Source organism: Ammospiza nelsoni, chromosome 6 (assembly GCF_027579445.1).
Source record: "Ammospiza nelsoni isolate bAmmNel1 chromosome 6, bAmmNel1.pri, whole genome shotgun sequence".
Classification (NCBI taxonomy): Eukaryota; Metazoa; Chordata; class Aves; order Passeriformes; family Passerellidae; genus Ammospiza; species Ammospiza nelsoni.
In genome coordinates, this window is record NC_080638.1 from 37,848,371 (window position 1) to 37,868,615 (window position 20,245).

General features: G+C 36.3%; 1 protein-coding gene across 2 annotated transcripts in view; it reads right to left on the minus strand.

The window, feature by feature from the left end:
* HEATR5A (HEAT repeat containing 5A) overlaps nt 1–20,245 on the minus strand; it is a 64,610-nt gene that overhangs the window by 7,843 nt on the left and 36,522 nt on the right. The window contains exons 19-33 of one of the 2 annotated variants that reach the window (XM_059474071.1): nt 18,548–18,738; nt 17,971–18,130; nt 16,682–16,871; nt 16,098–16,267; nt 12,897–12,923; nt 10,941–11,079; nt 9,928–10,107; nt 8,874–9,113; nt 7,974–8,155; nt 6,206–6,274; nt 5,601–5,780; nt 3,418–3,652; nt 2,794–3,042; nt 1,305–1,432; nt 239–386 (exon numbers count right to left, since the gene is read on the minus strand). In XM_059474071.1, the coding sequence (XP_059330054.1) occupies nt 239–386; nt 1,305–1,432; nt 2,794–3,042; nt 3,418–3,652; nt 5,601–5,780; nt 6,206–6,274; nt 7,974–8,155; nt 8,874–9,113; nt 9,928–10,107; nt 10,941–11,079; nt 12,897–12,923; nt 16,098–16,267; nt 16,682–16,871; nt 17,971–18,130; nt 18,548–18,738 (2,488 nt within the window). The remainder of the gene's footprint in view (nt 1–238; nt 387–1,304; nt 1,433–2,793; nt 3,043–3,417; nt 3,653–5,600; nt 5,781–6,205; nt 6,275–7,973; nt 8,156–8,873; nt 9,114–9,927; nt 10,108–10,940; nt 11,080–12,896; nt 12,924–16,097; nt 16,268–16,681; nt 16,872–17,970; nt 18,131–18,547; nt 18,739–20,245) is intronic. The other variant, XM_059474072.1, reaches the window with a different exon arrangement.

Consider the following 20,245-nt stretch of genomic DNA (forward strand, 5'->3'; position numbering starts at 1 on the left):
TCCAGTTTCTGCAGTTTTTCTCCTCACTTTCTGCCCTCTGTTCAACACCTAAACCACCTGCTATCTATCATACCACCTGAATTTCTTATTTTAGGAACCTGGACTGTCTTAAGTAAACTAGAATTAGAATCCAACTGTGAAAGACTTCAATTAAGACACATCTCAGAAACCAGATTTCCAAGAAAGAATTGCTTTAACCCTGATCACAGCTATTCAAACATCTCACACAGTACTGTACCTTCTGCACTTCTCCGCTTTTCCTTCACATGTTCTTGTGCTGCAAAGAGAATCAAGCGAACCACTTCAAGGGCAGCAAGCTGAATATCAGGTGACTCTCTGGTCAGTATCAGTCGATGCAAAACATTCAGCAGCTCTACACCCAACTCCTACAGCAAGAAAAACATCTAACACATTTTAATTTTAATGCAGGAGTTTTTGGAACTTGTTAATACTTGTTAAAGCCAACAGTATTACTCTGATTTATTTCACTAAGGAACACAATGTAATTGACACAATCACAGGAGTTGGCATTTTCTTCACCATGCAGCTCCTAGCTCCCAGTAACAGCAGTCCCTATCAATTCTCCCAATAAAATAGCTATCACAGTTATTTAAGATATAGGGGACTTAAAACAACTGAAAAAGCCAAAGCAATCTTTATCTTCTGGCTTCTTAACTCTTGAAGGTGGGGACACTACATTGCACCTTTCCTACACTTTATGCATTTCCTTGGACAGAGCATCAACAATCAGCAGAACTTAGCCACATCCACAGGCTCGACCACTTTCACTGGGTCAGGCAATTGCATGGCATACGGGATGGTATAAACCTTAATTTAAAGCAAAAAAAAAAAAAAGAAATTTCAGTTTACTACTTCTTTTTAGGATCACTGTTGTGGTGTGTGGGGTTTTTTTTGGTTTTGCCTTTTTTCTTCTTTTAGTATCACTGCTTTTGTCCAGTCTTCTTTTATTGACTTTGATTTTTACAACAGAATTAATTCAACTGTGCCTTGATAGAGTAAGAGAACTCTCTTTTCTGGAATTTGGTCTTTACCTGGCTTTCATCCTATTAATCTATTTACTCCTTCCTGATGAAATGTCCTCAAATTCTCTGCCCCTCACCTTACAGGTTCCACATTGTATTCTTTTTTATCTCCTCCCTCTAGAGCTTTGGATTTGGGTGAAGCATATAACTTACCTACTACTTATATGTTGAAGATTCCTGGAAGTACAAGAGACTGTAGAGGCACTGTTCAGACTAAAACTATGCCTTAATTCTGAGGGGCATTTGGTCATTATGCATTACCTGATCACCACCTATTTTGGACCTTGGCCACGGAACATCGAAGAGTGCCTGCAGGGCATGTAAGCAGGCAATAATGTTCTCCATTGCTGCATCTGATCCAGGAGAGCACAGGAACTCCACACTAATTCCTGTAAGCATCAGAAAAAAACCCCCAATGTGTACTTGAAATTTTAAGAATTTTTTCCACTACTAAGTAACCTCACAGAAAGCCGAGCAACTATAGAAGTAGCATTTTAAATGAAGTAATCTCCTATTGCTAATATCTTGGGGCAAGACCTCTATATCCATCAAAACCATGACAGAAACTTCACCTTCTAGACAGTATGAGACCTAATGATAATTGGCTACTAACATAAATAAAACCCCAGCAATTTGTGAATAAAACACGAGGTCTAATGAACCAACAGAACAATTCATAACTCCTCAAAATACTGGAGATAACCTTCATATAAACTGCAATCTATATTTTCATCCCAGCTGTACAGCTGTAATTCCAAAAAGTGTGATGACTTATGTCATCACTATGTCCACTAAATAACAGCTGTGCAACAGAAAAGCAGTTTTAAATTTTCAGTTTCTTGGTAGGAAATGAAAATTAAAATGCTATTTTATTCAAAAGCAGAATAAACAAGCCATATGCCCACGGTCAAATACAGGAAATTTGATGTACTAAGCAGTAGAGGAAGCAGCTTTTGTACCAGAGGTCCCACTTCTAACTGAGACAGCAATGGAGTTCAAAGGAGAGCTGATTCTCTGCAGAAGGACTGGGATTCAAAGGCAGACATATGTAACAAAGTCACACAAACTCATTCCAAAAAGGGATTACAAAAAAAAAAAGATACAAAAGAGAGGCCAAGAACAAAATATAACCAGAAATGCCTAATTGTGTAAACTTAGAGAACTGGAACTGAATTCAACTACCTGATTAGCTCCTGCAGTAGTGGAGGCTTGACACCTTTATATGAATGTAAGGAAACACTTCTTTACTGTGTGGGTGACTGAGCACTGGCACAGGATGCCCAGAGAGGTTGATTCTCCATCCACACAGATATTCAAAAGCTGTCTGGACAGCAGTTGGCTTTATGTCCCCCTGCTTGAGCAGGAGGTGGACACAATGATCTCCACAAGTCCCTTCCTATACCTATAAACTATTGTGTGATGTAAAACTGTCCTTCAGTGAAAGCAATCCATACACTCTGTAACTGTTTTGGTAAAAACACTGTAAAATCCACCCTTGAACTTGCACGTTTATGAGCAGAGCAATAAGCATTTGTTTAGGGTTCGTTTAGCTCAGTGTTTTTTGTACCACATTTGGGGAAATGCCTTACAATTTTCTCACTAGGACTTAAAATATTTCTGACTGCATGTTTTTCCAAAAGATGCAATACTGAATGATACAGTTAAATTTGAATAATTAAAAATTTATTTGCTAACATTATCTACATTTTGAGTTACAGCATCTAGGCAGACTATGCACTCACTCACTAACCCAAGATAAGATGAAATCTGTCGGTATTCACATCCTCAGGAGATTTCACCAAGGGTCTGGTAGAAGAATCTTGACACATGGTAGTTGGGGTAACAGGTCTGGAGAGATTTGTAACTCCTTCATCTGGATCAACAACAATGAAACCTGTGCTAGTGAGCCATAAAGCTGTAGCATAAAGTATCAGTGCCCAGGAGCTGTAGTAATGAGGTCTGGCATTTTCAATTGTCTCTGCTGTATAAAATGTACCACCTAAAAGAAAAGAAATTAGTTTTAAAGGTGTAATTTATTTTCAACTACTGTATTTTCTCATTCTTAAAATGGGATTGTGTTCTATGTATGACTATTTTTTAATGTTTGGTATTAAAATTCAGGCCAATGAGGGCACTTCATTCACATTTATTTGGACAGAATGCAATAGATTACCTCATTCTTCTTTCCTACATAAAAATAGCCACCAAATAAGAATATCACTCTTCACATCCATGAAACCTCTGTTCTCAAAAATAGTCCTGATCTTTAAATAAGTAGGCTTATTCTCCATACCATTTAATCTTACTATGATCTTAACACAAGTCAGTTTGCTTACAAGGGACTTAGAAAAACATAACTAATTTGCCTTTTTACCTTCAGCAGGTAGTTGTGATGCATATTCTGGAGGCAAAGTTAAGAGAGCAAAATCCTGAAGTGCAGCAAGCCAGAGCTTGCTCAGTGTTCCAAGATCAGCCTGTACCAAGTCCAGAAGACCACTGGCCGAAAATGTTACATCTCTGTAGCTTTCTTCAGATGAGTTTACAATTTTTAAACTGTGCTTGTGTGTATCACATTGATTTTTCTGCTTTTCAATTGCAACTATGTAAACCTGTTGATATATTTGGACAGAGAGTTACAAATATTAATACTTGGAAAACTACTGCGATCACTAGCATGACTGCCTGTTGAACAGGCATGAGATTTCCTAGAATCTATTTCTGCTTCAAGTCCAGTAAGCATGGGTGATTAAGCCCTTTTCCTCTAAATGTTCTGAATCCTTTCCCCAGCTACTTATGAAGCAAGAATCTCCCAAAAGGGGAAAAATACTAAAATTCCTACCTGCAATTAAGTACCCTGCTCTTAAAAAGTAATACATTATTTGTCCAGTTTTTGCTTCCAACCATCAAACCCTGTTACAGCTACAGAACTGAAGAACTATCAAATAATATACCTATAATAATTATTCAGAAACAACAGTTAAACCCTTCCTAAATCTTTTTTAAACTGAAATGCTACATGGCACTTCTCGAAATTATGTGTTGCTTCATGTTAGCAGTACAGAATGAAGAGTACAATCTTGCATACTTGGCAAACTTTGGGTATTACCATTTATAGATTAATTTCAGTGTAATTTTCCTAGATACCTCTCTGGTTATCAAAAAGATAGAATTGAAAAAGTTTCAGACAAACAACCCTCTGTAGTGTCTCCAAAATGCCCCTGGAGGGAAGCTCTTCTCAATTATAAAGGACACATTTAGATTCAATGAATCTCAAGTCAGCTTTGTTGAATACTAGTTCCCTGCAATTATGATTTCTGCATCTTTTTAATGTTTGCCAGTTGTAGTGGGTTGCCCCAGAGAAGCAACTAAACACACACCAAGCCCTTGTCTCACACCTCCCTGCAGCAATAGGATGGGGGAATTCTGCCAATTTCTGTAAAAAAGAAATAGGTAAGATTCTAAGGGAGAAGGAACTGCCTAGGGCTTAAGCGAAATATTTGCAAATTACAGCTCACAAAAGCTTATAGGAAACTACAGAGTTTCCTTTGAAGAATTCTAGTGATCTTAATAATAGGCTAGAACAATCTACAGATCTTCACTTCTGACAGCTGAGTCTCACATCTAGTCTGAATTTTGACCTGGCTTCTGACCAGTGAAAGGTTGTTACATGCTATTAAAAACCTTTTCTTCATGTAATGATTTCAAATTTATCATGGTACTTTATCTTTTCCTGAATAGATTAAATAGACCAATCTATTTAAATCTCTCAATGAAAGCACGTTTTCAAGATTTTTATTCCCACCTGCTAGCTTGTCTCCAAGGGCTTTGCTATTTTGTCAATATTTGTTCTCAAATATGCACATGAAACATTGGTATATTTTTTTGCAGATGTTTACATAAAAACTACCTAATGCCTACTTTCTCCTCCAAAGTATCTTCCTGGTTGTACACTGAAATATCATCCACCTTCATAACATGCTCATCTTTAGCTGGTTATCAACCATCAGCATCCAAGGCCATTATCACCACATTCTAACACCCATCTTTTGGAAGTGGTGTGCATGGTTCACATTTTTGACTGTTAAATATTTAAGCTTGTATTTACACATATTAAAACAAGCCTTCACATGAGCTGGCTTTATTTTAACTAAAGTAGTATTGAGCTGACAATATTAATTTAAAATATATATTTCCAAGATATGAAATATCAATAGGCAGTGAGAAAAGTTATACCTATTTAAAATAGCACATTGAGTGGACCATCACCATACATATCATCAACCATTTCTAACATACAATTTCAAATCAATATTGAACTATTCAAATATATTAAGGAATTTGTATTTTTAAGTATGATACATTATTCTTATTATATTACAACAAAACCTGTTTAATGAGCAGTGTATTTGTCAAGTTTACAAAGTTAATGTACTTTCAGAGGTAGCACAGCAAAGCATCAGCACCTTCTATATAAAGAATCATGTTAGAAATTCCTGAAAATTCTGTCTGACTCACCTACCCAATATAAGACTAACATTGCAGAGCTGTTATACTAACCTCTGCCCAAGCCTTAAGGACAGCCAGTACCTCCATAGTTGAGGTGCTTTCATTATATTGTTCATTTTGTGCTTCTTTTCCAGCCTGCACTTTGAGCAAAGAGGACACGAGCAGCTGGTGAACCCTTCGGAGGTCATTAAGATCACTTACTACACCACTTGCTATCCAGGCACTGCACACCTGGTGTTGTGAAACAGAAACAATGAGCAACAAGCAAAAAACACCACTGCATACTCTTTTTTCCATCTGTAAAATTATGAAAGCCAGATTTAATTTCTACCAAGATAGAGTTACTCTCAGACAATAACAAATGTTGAATGACATCCCAGTTTAGTATACTTTACCAGTGAAAACCAAAACATTAGTAGGGTGTCACAAAAAATGGCAAAAATATCAACTGCAACTAAGTTTCTCAAAAGACTTTAAAGTGACAATAATCTTTGAGTTGTCTCAATGTAGAGGTAACATAAGTGACATTATTTTTTGTGAATGGAGGATTTAAAGTTAGAGGATTTGTTTCCTTTTTCTTGTGTTGCTTATCAAGCAAAAAAAAAATAAATTCAGAGGGTCTATTACCTAAGAGACTTCTGACTTTCAACACTTGCCTGACAAGCTTTTGCTGTGACATCAGGAGGAGTTTCAGGAGCAAAGGCAGGCCTAAGTGCTGCTCCAACCTAAACAGAAGTTATACAACATTTAATACATAGTGAACGATTGACTAAATACTTACTTTTCATAATCAGACTTTGTTACAATTTTCCTTTATAAAGTATAGCTCCTTTGTCCTTTTTTCACAGATTGTTTCAGTGAGGTTAAAGAGCAGAGAAACAGTTTCAGTCATATTTTTATTGTTTTGCCTACACTGAAGACATTGTTCTCTTTGAGAGAGTCTTCATTGCTGACTCTTATTTTCTTGTGCAGTCTAAAACAGAAACAGTAATGTCTTCCTTCCTGAATGCCTGACTTGATGAGGAGCCCACCAAAAAAAAAGCAACATTCTGAACCATGAAAGACTTTGCAAGACACTTAGCTAGTGACATTTCCTTACTCAGGAAAAATACAGATTTAAGAAAACAGCTAACTGAAGCTGGTCAACTTTGGAAAGTGAAAAAGTGTGGGGAGAGCACAAACCCCATTTACCTAATAAAGAATGCACAAACACAAAGTTACTGGGCTGCAGAGGTTTTATCCACTCTCACTGTTGAAAACCATTTCATTAAAGTCTAATAAAAGATTCCCTAGCTGCTTTAGCATGTATCTGAAAATTCATATTTAAGTTTGATATACTACACTTGCATCCCAAAGAGCAAGTACTACAATAAATGTTTGTGAAAGAAGTGAAAGGATTTGTTTTTAATGGCAATTAATGACAATTTCTTAAGAGCCTCTAAAGTTGAGACTTCATTTATGGAACTTGAGAACTAGATGTTAGGAAGTCATTACTTAAGTCCAGAAGATTTATATCCATATTTTTCTGGATTATTATGATGTTTTTAGGAAAAAAAATCTGACAATGTAGACTTGATTAACAGTTTGACATCCCTTAAACTTATGTCTTAAACAGCTAATGAGATCTGTGCACAGTATTAGCAGAAACACATTAAAGGTACAGAAGCTTAAAAGGACAATTATTAGCTTTACTTGTGACCTGCTTGATGGTTTTGGACAGCAAGGACAGATGGTTTATTATTTTCCCTTGACAGCTTTAGACTAGACCAAGGAACTTCCTTCCCACAAAGGAGTGCCAAAAAATAGAATTATAATGGCAAAAGCAAGATCAAAGTAGGTCAGGATGTCTTCAGTGTCTCTCCAATTCTATGAGAGAAAGTGATCTGACCTATTCAGTGCCTGCTAGAAATTGAAGCTATATGAGGCTTAACACAGTTGTCTGTCATATTTAACACAAGTGTGGTATGGAATGCTAAATGACTAGAACATCTTTTCTCTAAATCTAAACCAAGACTTAACAGAAACAGAGTACAATCCACACTTCTCTATCTTGTTTATTGGCCAAGATCTCCAAATGTAATAGCTGCTGTGCAAAGGCTACTTATTTCTAAGCAGAGTTTAAAATTATAGTTATTCCTAATACTTCTTGCAATACTTCCACACTCTTGAAACCAATGCTTTCCAAAAAAATCCCACCAACGATCTATTTTGGTTTTTGTTATGTTCAAGAGGGAAGAATGCTGAAACTTGAAAAACTTTGAAGCTATAAAATTATACACCAACTGAAAAGATGATTTCTAATGAAGTCCAAACAAATTAACAATACTTTAACTGAAATCCAGCTCTGTACCTACACACTATAAATGCACATTTCTTTTAGTAATTGACTCTAAACTTTTGAAAGTTATTATCAATGGCGCTTACATTGGCTTGATACTGCTCCAGGATTACGTGACCTGGAAACTCTGGTTCTGGAACAGCTGCAAACTTCCGAACAATAATTTGCAACATTTGAAGCCCAGAAAGACGAAGTTGATCACTGTGATCTGTGGCAGCCATAAAAGCCATACGGACCAAGTCAGCTAAATGCAGTACCAAAAAGTCATCTGAAAACAGAAATTTAAAAAAGAAAATAGTTTTATTAGATTTAAATTTAGACATAATGTGCTTTATAAGACTGTTCCCAACTGTTTTCAAAGTGCACATTTTACATTTTACCTTAATATGTAGCAAGGATTCACTTCAGGCAGCTTACACATAGATCAATTTTACTTGGCTACCTTATGTTAGCTGATCAAGTCTGCTTTCCATTTAAATGTAGGAAAAAAGTACTTAGAAGAAAGTATAAATATCTTCATGAATGAGACCTTCTAAAAAAGTGTTGAGGAAAACACCTCCAGATAAACACAGAGTGGTACTGAAAAATGGCCCTGTATTTCTACTGGTGATTATGCAAATTATGGAAAGAAAAAAAGTGGCATTTTTTTAAGTCATACTCCCAGACACCAAACTGTGATGTTGTAGGCTGGTGCCAGCTATCATTTGTGACTGCCAGTGCTTATGCAGAAACAAAGCCTTCCTACACATACACCATGGTACTATAACCAGGAAACTGAGTGTAAATGCTGTAGTAAGATGCCATTCTTTCAGCAAATAAAAATTTCTCTACTCCTTAAAGAATACAGACTTACAATCAGAGTAATTAGAGGCTTTATTGATTACAAACAACAAATTTATGATTAATTTCACTAAGATGCAAAGAGCTAACACTTATTTTAAGCATACTTTGCATTCTATGAAATTCTTCCAGTGCTTAACACATACCTCTTGAATCACGTTGTTTCCTTTCCTGAGCCAAAGTTATATCAAAATGTGCACTGCCTGCGTTTTCACACTGGCTTATAATTTTACAAACACACTCTGCAGCAAAAACTCTGGTGGACCATCGTGGATTTTGGAAAGGATGGAACCTGTCATCACTGTCAGATGTTAATACAGATACATCATCCCCTTTGGCAGTTTCCTCTTCTTGAGTGGTATCTATTGATGCTACTGTATTGAAATCTGTATTTTGGACACAGAAGGGAAAAAACCAAACATAATATTCTTTCTTACTATAACTGAAACCTACTAAAAGAAATCTCTTCGAAGGCTACCTCTAAACTCAAATTCATGGTGACTCCCTTAAAGTAAATGCTAGAATTCAAATATAATGAAACTGTCAACATTTAGTTGATATTACTTGCTGAAACACAAGATTAATACCACAAAAATAAATAAAGAACTGCAGTGAAAGAAGCAAAAGAAAAAAAACAACTTTAAAAATTATTATGATGTATTAGAAGCATTAGTACTGTTCCAAATAAAAAAAAAATCTAAATGCAAGAAGTTTTCCTCCTGCACTGCAGGTTTAAAGAATTTCCTTCACCCCCACTAATATTCAGCACAATAATTGATTTTGTGTGCTCAAGAGTTCCATTATGACGTAACAGGCCTCCATTAGTTCTACCACTAACAGAAGAACTAGTCAGAATACTTTTCTTGGAGGTAATTGCACAGGACTCACAAGCTCAAAACATTGCTATATTTCCATTTCTGCTATGGAAATGAATTAAGATCAATAATTAAATCAACAAGCAAGACATCCTAAGATGTTTACAAGAACTTGTTCAATGGGGAGAGGGCAATCAGAAGAGAGAAAGGCATATTCCTCTGAAGGAACTAAGTTAAAAGATCCAATCTTGCAATATGAATGACAATTATACATTTCATAAATGGCAAACATTCAAGAAACTTTAATGCTTTCCCTCAGTGGCACAGTGTACTGCTGCAGGCCTTATTTTGATTGTGTTCTCACCTACAGTGTATTAAGACTTACCAGCAGAGGCAGCAAGAACATCTTTACAAAGCTTCAGCCAAAAGGAGAGCTTCTCAACTGCCATTGAAGTAAGCATATGAGTCAGGGTCTCTTTGATATCTTGGCACAATCTTGGGTCCAATTCTTTGTCCAGCAAGCCCAGCAATGCCCCCTCCAGGCCTATTTCTCTGATGTTCACATCTGCTAAGAACAAAGGCTGTGAGCTGAGTACTGTGCATCACAAAACTGGATTAATGACAACAGAAACCCCACTAAAGTTTGCACACAGAGTATCTTGTGAAAAAGTAATTACTAGCCCTGAAATATTTTTTAAATCATTTTATTTTTCACTTTAACACTTCAGCTAACTTATGAATACAAAACAGATGTTGAGCTTTTACAGAAAGATAGTAACAACAGGAAGAAAGTTACCCCATCAAGAAATAAGAATCCTACTCTGAATTTCAGAGCATTACCATCCCCTCAGCATCTAGATCCTGAAAAAAAAAAAACTTACCTTACTTTATACGGTAATTCTAAAACAATGTTTTAACTTGAAATGGAAGTTAAAACTATTCTCCAAAAAAACACAAAACCAAACATAATGAAATAATTTGTTAAATTAATATGACCAATATTACAAATTTTAAATATCAGCAGTTTTAAAAAATGGCTATATTCTATTTATTCTGAAAATTTCCAAATGAGCTTGAATTGAAAGCTGAAGTGAAATAAATTTTTAACACCACTCACTCACAGAAAGGCACAGGAGGATGAACTAGTGATCACTCTCAGGCCTTTTAGCAAAAAGTTAATATAACAGCTGCTGGCTAGATGAGCATGTATTTCCCTGCAACTCCCCTTGCATTTCCTCATTTTATAATAATTTCTTACTATACAGACAACTGAGGTAGAAAATGTTTTGAGTTTAAGATTTCAAGAGTATTGCAAAGTTTTCACTCTCTTAGGAAAGTGTGTTTAAAATTCACTATCTATATGCCAAGCTTTTTGATCTCAAAATGTCAATACATTACCTGGAGTAAAATCTTCTTTGCTCTCTTTCACTAGTGCAACAGCATATTCTGACACTTCAGCAGCTTCTCTTTGCACAAGCTGACGTAAGCAAGCTACCACTGCACGTCTCAGCAACAAGTATGAGCTACAGAGATTCATCTGAAACATGCAAAAAGATACAGTAAGATGGCTAACAAACCTCTGTGGCAATACTTCAGTAAGGCTGGTATTTTCTGAACACTTGCAGCTATAGCAAATCTGTTAAGTCAGTAAACATGTAATTGATGCTCTTTTTGGTCAGCTTTTTTTTTTTTTTAACCCCCAAATGAAAAGTTTTGCAAGTCCTGTAATCAATTTTACAAAACTTTTAGCATTTGCTCTACAAAGGCAACTTACAATATTGGTTTGATGCTGAATCCACCTCTCAACCAATATTGTACAAAAACTGCCAATAACTTCAATGCCAGGTGAATCATGGTAACTAACTCTGATTACTGGGTATATGCATACTGTGGGCTTGAAAATTCAGAACAAGTCATTATCAGATGTAACTAGAGAAATGTCAGTGAAACCAAAGGTGAGAGAGTCAATCAGGCCTTAGTAAAACAGAACTCCATGCATGAAAGGAAGTTTATAAAGGCAAAGAGAACACTGCTGCAGTTTCATTGGAAAAAAAATTATATACTCAGTTTACATTAAATTATGTTTTAGAGAAGTTGGGAGAAAAGGTGAGAATTACTGGTGAATGTATGACACTGAGACAGGTCAGCTCTCCTGAGCAGTCTCTAGCAAAGAGGTTCATAGCACCATCATATTTTAACACCAACAGGCCAGTGTGTGGGACATTTTACTGGAAAATACATGATAACAGATTCACTATTACTGGAACAAGGAGAAACACTTAAAAAAACCCCCAAGACATAGTGTCAAGAGCTTTTTGTTAGAGTGGAGCTTTCTCATTTTTATTTGCTTCTTTCAATTTTAAGACAATCCTGAAGGGAATCCTAAAGACATGATAAACTAGCTCTGTGGTCAGGCAAGATGGCTACACCCATATTTATGCATCTTCTTCTAAATGAAGCTTAAGTTATCATAAAAAATGTTCCCTACAACTAAGCAGTTGTGCACCCTTAGCTGTTACTGTCCTTAAAACAGAGCTGAGTGTCTGCTGCAGGAAAACCTTGCATTAGGCTGTGCTGCTCATTTGTCAGCAACAAGCCAATATATGTTAGTCAAAATGACTAATATATATTAGTTAACATATGCTTAAAGAAAGCAACTTAAGGACAAAAAGAATAAGCAATACAGAATTTTAGCTTTGTTAGATTAACAAAACTAAGCTTCATCTTCAGAATTTCTATGCATGCAAATGAATCTGCAATGCTCAGAATTACATTATACACAAAAAGATACACTCTCTGCATAATTCTTCTACATGGAAAGGAACCTGATTCTATAGATATGTCTCCAAGGTACTTTAATTGCAACTTCAGAAACAAGTGAGACTTTTAATGCAATGTTTACACAAGCAAGCTACACATTCTACTTCGAGTTGGACATGCATAAATTCCGTGCTCATTTTAACAGGGAAAAAACAAAGGGCCCGACTGAGGCGACCAAAATAACGCAAGATGCACATTTTTCATCTCTCTCATTCTCCCACATTCTAAGCAGGAGATAGGACTAAATGACAGACACAAAATGCAAGCATCACATTAAAACTTAAGTGTAAAAACAGTTCAATTTCTGTACTTAACACATTAAAACCAAAAATATCCCTTATTAAGCACATTAAATGAAATGTATTCCTGCCATCTGCAGAAAGTTAGGAAGGCTCTGGTTAGGATGACAATAAAATATCACTTGACATGCTAAAAGAAATTACATTTAAATGGTTAAAAAGAAAGATAAAAAATGAAATAAAAACACCACTGCAAACTGCAAAGGTTTAGGATTAACAAGGCACAGGGACCTACCAACACAGAATTATCCAACAAGATTTCCTGCACAAAAAACAAACGACAACCAGTCATGACAAAACCAAAAATAGATATCACAGTGATATCAACCACACATGGAGACTGTAACATGTAAGCTCAGCATATAATAAAATTCAGAATCTTATGTCAAACATACCAAAAGCCTAATCTGCTTCGTTAATTTCTCTTATTTTTCATGCTGAACACACATAAATTCCAACCCAACTGCCACTAAAATTAATACTTAAACAATACCAAGACAACAGCACAGCATAGTTATTAACATTGTATAGTTATTGTGTTTCAATATTGATCTTATGGTTAATATCTTAGAGCTGAAAACTGGCATTCACTGTGTTGAGGAATACTACACCGTAAGCTTACACAGATAAGCTCTTTAGAAGTCCGTGCTCACCTAAGTTAGTTTCAGAGCTAATTTCAGACATTATTAAAAGCATATTCTGCCGTATTCTGTATAGAATACCTCTGTAAATCTCTCTTCTGCTGGAGCAAAGAATTCAAAGAGCAGGACAAGTATGCATTATTGTTAGAAGCCCCGTGAAAGATCCAACTGACAAACAGGGAACATCTCAGAAGCTGAAGAAGGGAAGCTAGATAATGACAAGCACATGTACACAATATACACAAAACAAAACAAAGCCCCCACAAAACATGAACCAGTGAAGCAGTGTGTCCATTGCCTAAGTCATGTTTTACTCGTGCTAGCATAGTTACAACCTGAACTGTTTAAATACACTGGAGAGCTGAGCCATCTCATGCTGTAGGGGCTTGACAGGTGGAGGAGGCAGCTTGCTGCTGCCTGCACAAGAAATTGTTTTAGGATGCCTAATGATGTAAAGAAGAAATTAAGAGGGAGGACACGGGGGGTTATAAGAGAGTGGAGGGAGGTAAAAGACAAGCTGAAGAGGAAGTGAGGGGGGATGGCAGGAGAGTGAGGACTGTAAAAAGGCAAGTTCAAAAGCACAGACATTTAACAGAATCCTTGGGCAAAGCGGATGGAGAAGGGTGTTGGTTCAAATGCTACTAAAACAAGTTTAAAAAATTTTTGCATATTAGATTTCCAGATTTTGTAAGTGAAGATTCATGTTTCTACAGATGGAAGGGGAAATATCACTCATCTGACTGCCTCTCCTGTTTTTCTTCCCTAAATAAAGAACGCAATGGTGAATATCCACATGGTCCAGGGCCTAGCTTTTGCATGCTACTTTCCCTTAAGACTTCAAAATGCAACACAAAGGAGGACCATCACACCTTGTTCTCCAAATTGCAGACATTTAGCTCATGAAGAATAACTAGCTGAGGGTCACCTTGCAAGTAAACAGCACAGTGAGGTGCAGATTTCAGATCCAATAACTTATTCTGCTTCCCTAATGAGATGGTGATTTAGTGGGTGGAAACTACATGAATAAATGTTGAGTTTTACAAATGCAGAATTCGTCTTGTGCAATTATCTTCTCACAGACCTGCAAAGCACACAATCAAAAAGCCTTGTTTATGACACTCTTCAGAGACACACTGACATTACGGAATTGTCAATGCCAGCAGCATTGGCCTTAGTTGTACAAGTTCATGAAGAGAAGATCACCCATGTGAGGCTGCTGCTTTGGTGGGCTCCTCTCCAGGAAGCCTACAGTCACTTCTGGGATAGAGGGGAACACATTCAGATGCATGAACACACAAACTTGAGCCATGACCCCTGCTTCTTAATTGACTAATTTAGTATTACGAAATTCTTAAACCACTGTATGAAGTACCTTGAGACAACTTGTAAGAACAATAAAAATCAGTAATATTATGTAGACAAGGTAACTTTGTCATGATATCCTCTATATTAGTAGGTATTTGATAATAACAGAGAGATTGAAGCAGACTGCACATGGACTTAAAAATGTTCCCAAAAGCTATCACACCCTCCAAGCAAGAGACTGTCTGACATGGTTTGTTGTGATTTTATCAATGTAAGAAAAACTATGTTTTACCCAAAAAACATTAAATAATTGTTAGTGTATGTTAAAACAACACTTCAGATTAGTTCCAGCTCTTCTGCAACTAGCATATTCATGTGTATCACAGCCTGGGGCAGAAAAACCTTCCTCAGCTTTTCCTAGCTCCCACAATCATGTCTCTAGTCAAACTAAATAAAGAAAATGTAAGAAATCTAAACCTATATGTTTAGACTAAACATGAAAATCTAAATCTATGTGTTTAGCATTGATACACAAGTGCTACCCAATGGGAGATGTGAATAAGAAATGTGTTGAAATAGATGAGATTAAAACAAAATCCAGCCGCACTTTATTGTCTGCGGACTTTTGTTTCTGACAGTGAGACAAAATCCTATTTAAAAAAAACCAAAACAAAACAAACCCCTCAAAAACCTCCAACCAACCCTCCCTGTCCCCCAGCTAGCCCCCCAAATCCACCAAGGCTAATAGCTACCAGAATTTTTTTTTTTAACAGAACTAAGTACTTCAGAAGAGCAACTATTCAAAGACAGAGAGATACTGAGTGAAAATAAAACAAAAAAACCAAACCCCACCGAACAAATAAACTCCCCGCCTCTTGTCAAATAGGGCTGAAAAAGTTTTATTTCTTCCAAAGACCTGATTTGACTATAACTTGTGTGTTAGAAATTTTTATACTGACTGCCAAGATGTCAGTACACTGAACCATTAATGTTACAGAAATTACAAAACACAGAAATCTACAATTTTTCAGCATCAAGAAAAAAAACCAAAACGAAACAAAACAACTCACAGTAATTAGTACACACATTTTAAAGTCAATCCTTCAAGCAAGGCATAAAAAGCAGCACAGGGGAAAAACTGGCCAACATAAACCAGCTGGTACAAATCCAGCAAAGAGTTTTAATGAAAAGTATATCCTGGCAGACAACTGGCCTTAATAAGAACAGCAGAATGTATTTGCAAGCAGTTCAGAAGGCCAAGATTTCTATAGAATGTGCTCATCTTGTAAAGGGGAAGAGAAACTGAGGGAAAAAAATGAAGATATATAGAATACTTGCCTGCAGGAGAACATGAAACACCTCATGCCTACACATGCCTACACAATGATCAGTTTCACTGCTTAAAGAAACAGCTGCATTTTTTAAGTGTTTGTGAAAAATATGAACAAATTTTAAAATACATGGATATAAACTAGTAAATAGATACTCACACAGAGGCAGCCTACAAGGTTAGACAAGTTGACATGTCGAGGAGCAAACATGTGAAGCTGCTGAAGGCTAGAGATGGCTTGAGCTTGAACAAGGCAGTCAGGATTATCTTGCATCACTGCACAGCCCAAAAGGCAAGAAGTTCTTAAGGCTGACACTGCTGTACTGCTGCCTATATTGAGAAAAAAGGTTATTTTTTGCTTGTTTTTAAAATGTATATTTCTTTTTAATAAACATGATAGGGCTCCTAACTCTTGAAATACAAACACCTGTTCTCACGCTAGAATTAAAAGATGTAAGAATGTAAGAAATATAAAATATAAAATGTAAAATCACTGTCAGAAATTTCAGCCCAAGGCAAGGCTCAGAGAACCAGTTCAAACAAAGGAAATTATGTCAACTATTTTTGGAAAACTAGAGTCATGTCATCTTGATTACATGAAGTCACGGCCTATGAAATATTGTCTCACAACTATGCAAAGAAACTTAGATCTGCTTATTTGTTAGATTTGCAACCACACACATTCAATGTTTAGCAGTCTGGCTGCTAGAGCAAAGGAAGCTGACACATTTGTGTGCTGTATACCTTGCAGCTCAGGGCCCAGAGTGGTAATGAGAGCATTCAAACAGCGCCCAAGGCTTTGATGGACTTCAGCGTACGCCGGGGGCACACTCAGCAACAACATGAGAACAAGAGATAAGGTAGGTTCCACATGCACATGATACAGGGGCCCAGCCAGATCTACTATCAGTGACAGAGAGTGCAGTGCCCATGCCTGCAAAATAAGAGAAGCAGTAATGAAATCTCTGTATGATATACATAAGACCTTTTAAAAATGTCCTAGTTAAAAGTGAAATTCAGTGATGAAATGCAATAGAAGTTCCACTTTTAGGTTCCAAGGGAACAAATAGAGAGGTTATACAAAGAAATTTTATCAATCTGATGTTGAGTAAGCCATTTTGAATATTTTACAAGGAACTGTACGTTGTGCAATGAAACAACCATTTTAAATTTTTCATTGTTAATAAACAAAAAATTGAATGTAATAGTAAATTAGTTTAACAGTGATTATTATTCCTTCATTATATTCTATTATTTTAAAAATTTCTTACAGTTCCTTGTGCAAGAACAAAATTGTGAAAAAAATACTAGACTTTCTGAAATAACCTATTGTTGTAGTTACAGTTACTTTGCACCAATAGCCACATCTGTTTCATGTCAACAAACAGTTCCTCTTTGTGCAAAGATACTGTGGGAAAGGTTTAAAAATTCTTTAACTGATATTTAGACAAATACCTTAAATACACTCAACGTCTCTTAAAGCTATTCTGATAGATAACAGTTTTAGCCACAGAGAAATAACATTAATTAGTCTTCAAAATTTCTTGTCTTAGTCAATGATGTATACCCACCAAGTTCTAAAATATTCAGGCTACAAATCCCTTTTATTTACTATAAATAAATGTGCTGTGAAGTTAACACCATGAAAGAGACAAAAACTGACACAAACAAAAGAAGTCCCCTCATAAACAGAAAATCCTGGGTACTATGTAGTCCAAGTTAAGATATAGGCGAATGTGAAAAGAAACAATCCCTAAAACATCAGATATTGTTTTTGAAGTGAACCTTATCAGTCTCACAGACCATTGAATAAGGATCTCCCCCATCTCATTATAGTTCTTGCTTTGGAAGTTGTTGAAGGTGGATTTTGAGCAGGAGCAGTCTTCTACATTGCCTTTGCTGCTCCAACTGCTACCTGTGAGGTATGCCTGTGAGATGGTGAGTGTCTTATTCTTACACGAAAAACAACCTTAAACTCCAGAATATAATTCAATTAATTTGTAACATAACATTTTTATGTCAGTGGCAAGTACCTGTACATCAGGAGAAGTACTGTCCTGAGACAAAGTATAAAGGATTCCAACACATGCATTCAGGTGCTGAGTAGAACTTATTCCTCCCAGGTACCTATACAGACATCCCAGAGCCAAAGAATGACCTGTTCTTGATACCACATCCCTAGCAGATTTTAGCCTATTAATTGAAAGAAAGCTGTTAGTTTAATTACCAAGACTCTTACTATGTAATAAGCACGCATACGAATTAAATTTCTGGTATATAATCAGCAAAAAAATGTATTAGACACTATTATATTCCCAAAATTCTAAGTTCATACATGGTCTCTTATCTGAAGAAAGCACCAAAAATATTTTAGATACACTTAAATGGTGTTTCTAGAACAACAGCCAATTCAATTCACTTAAAAGTCTACATGCTTGCTTAATTAGTCTCACACTAAGAAATACATGCTTTTTCCTGTTAATTTCTGAAGTGACATCAAATTCATGAAGGAAACCAGCTTTTGAGAATTATCATAATAGGTGTCAGATAGATTTTCCAAACATTTCTATAAACACAAGCAGTATCTTTTCATGCTTATTGCGAACTTACTTGTCAAAACTGACTTGCGCTAATCCAGCAGTGAAGGCACTGTCAGAAACCACCTGTGCCAACCTGGCCAAACACTCTGCAGCAGCACATCTTAGAAGTGGATTATTGCTTTCCAAGGCACCCATTACCAACATCAGGGCAGATCTTCTAACTTCTTCTGAACCTAAACTTCCCTTGCAGTTAGCCAAGTGCTAAAAATAGACATTAAATATATTAAACAGCTAGACAGTAATCAGAGTGTGCTTTTCTGTCAGTCGTGCAAAAAACACAAGACCTGCAGAAGGATTTTGATTTTCTTCCCCTCTGTGTGAGGAATTAATCTCTTTCAATTTGCTGTTATGAGTTAGACATCTAACACTGCATAAATGTACATCACAGCACAACACTATAGTATCAACATTATGATTTTAGGAAATATTGGATAAACTGTAGTGCAACCAGATAAACCAACATATTAGCATAAAATTCAGGAAATAATATCAAGAAGAAAACACACACACACAAAAAAAAAAACCTCAGTCCCAAACATTTGCCTAAGAAGACAAGAATGAAAACAGCACATTGAACAGAGGAAAATACAGATAAAGCATAAAGGAAAACGAACAAATAGCAGATAATTATAAGATCACTTTATTTAAAAAATTGTTATGTTTTTATTTACCCAGTAAGAAATACAAAAGACAGTGAAAAAGACAGAAATTATATAAAACAGAATTTTTCAATATCTCTCTTATTTGAATGTCACTAGTATGGATGCTAGTACAGTAGTGTACTAGAACAGACTTCCCTTAAACTAATAATAAAAAAGGGGAAAAATTAAACAGTGATTCATTTGCACTCAAGAAAGCTATGACATCCCAAAACAATGTATTACTATAGAAAATAGGACTGATCACCTTGATTGTTATCAAAACAAACTTCAGTGTACTGTGCTGTTTTTTTCTGGGGTAGAGATAATTTTCTTCACAGTAGCAAGCATGGTGCTATGTTTTGGATTTGTGCTGAACACAGGGTTGACAATACTGAGATGTTTTGTTATTACTGAGCAGTGCTTACACAGAGCCAAGGCCTTTTCTGCTTCTTGTGCCACTCCACCAGTGAGCAGAGTGGGGGTGCACAAGGAATTGGAAGGAAACATGGCTGGGATAGCTGGCCACAATCGACCAGAGGGAGATTCCATACCATATGGCAGTCAAGAGATAGTTGTTTAGCATAAATAAGCCTTAAGTAGAATGAGTTACATGGAGGTAAAATACTCAGTGATTTAGGATACTGTTTGCCCAGCATGAGTAGCTGGTTTAGATAAAGCCTTAGGCTGATAGCTCTGAACTTAGGTCTAGAGATGTTTTTGTCTGGAATGGAGTTAGTTTTCTGAGTAATCTTCCTAGCAGTTGGTACAATGCTGTTTTGTCTTTAGCACAAGAGCATTGATAACACACTGATGTTTTGATTGTTGCTAGGTAATGTTTATCCTAAATCTAGGACTTTTTTAGATTTCCATGCTCTGCCAGAAAGCAGACGCATCAGAAATGGAAATCAGCAGATCACAACAGCAGAAGCTGCAATACCTCAAGAACTACCCACCTGCACAGACAGAGGGAAAGAACCCAATAATATATTAGAAGACTTCTTATCAAAAATCACCACTGGGCCCAGAGACACGTGCAAGGCAAGTAGAGAGCATATGAAGGGTAGACG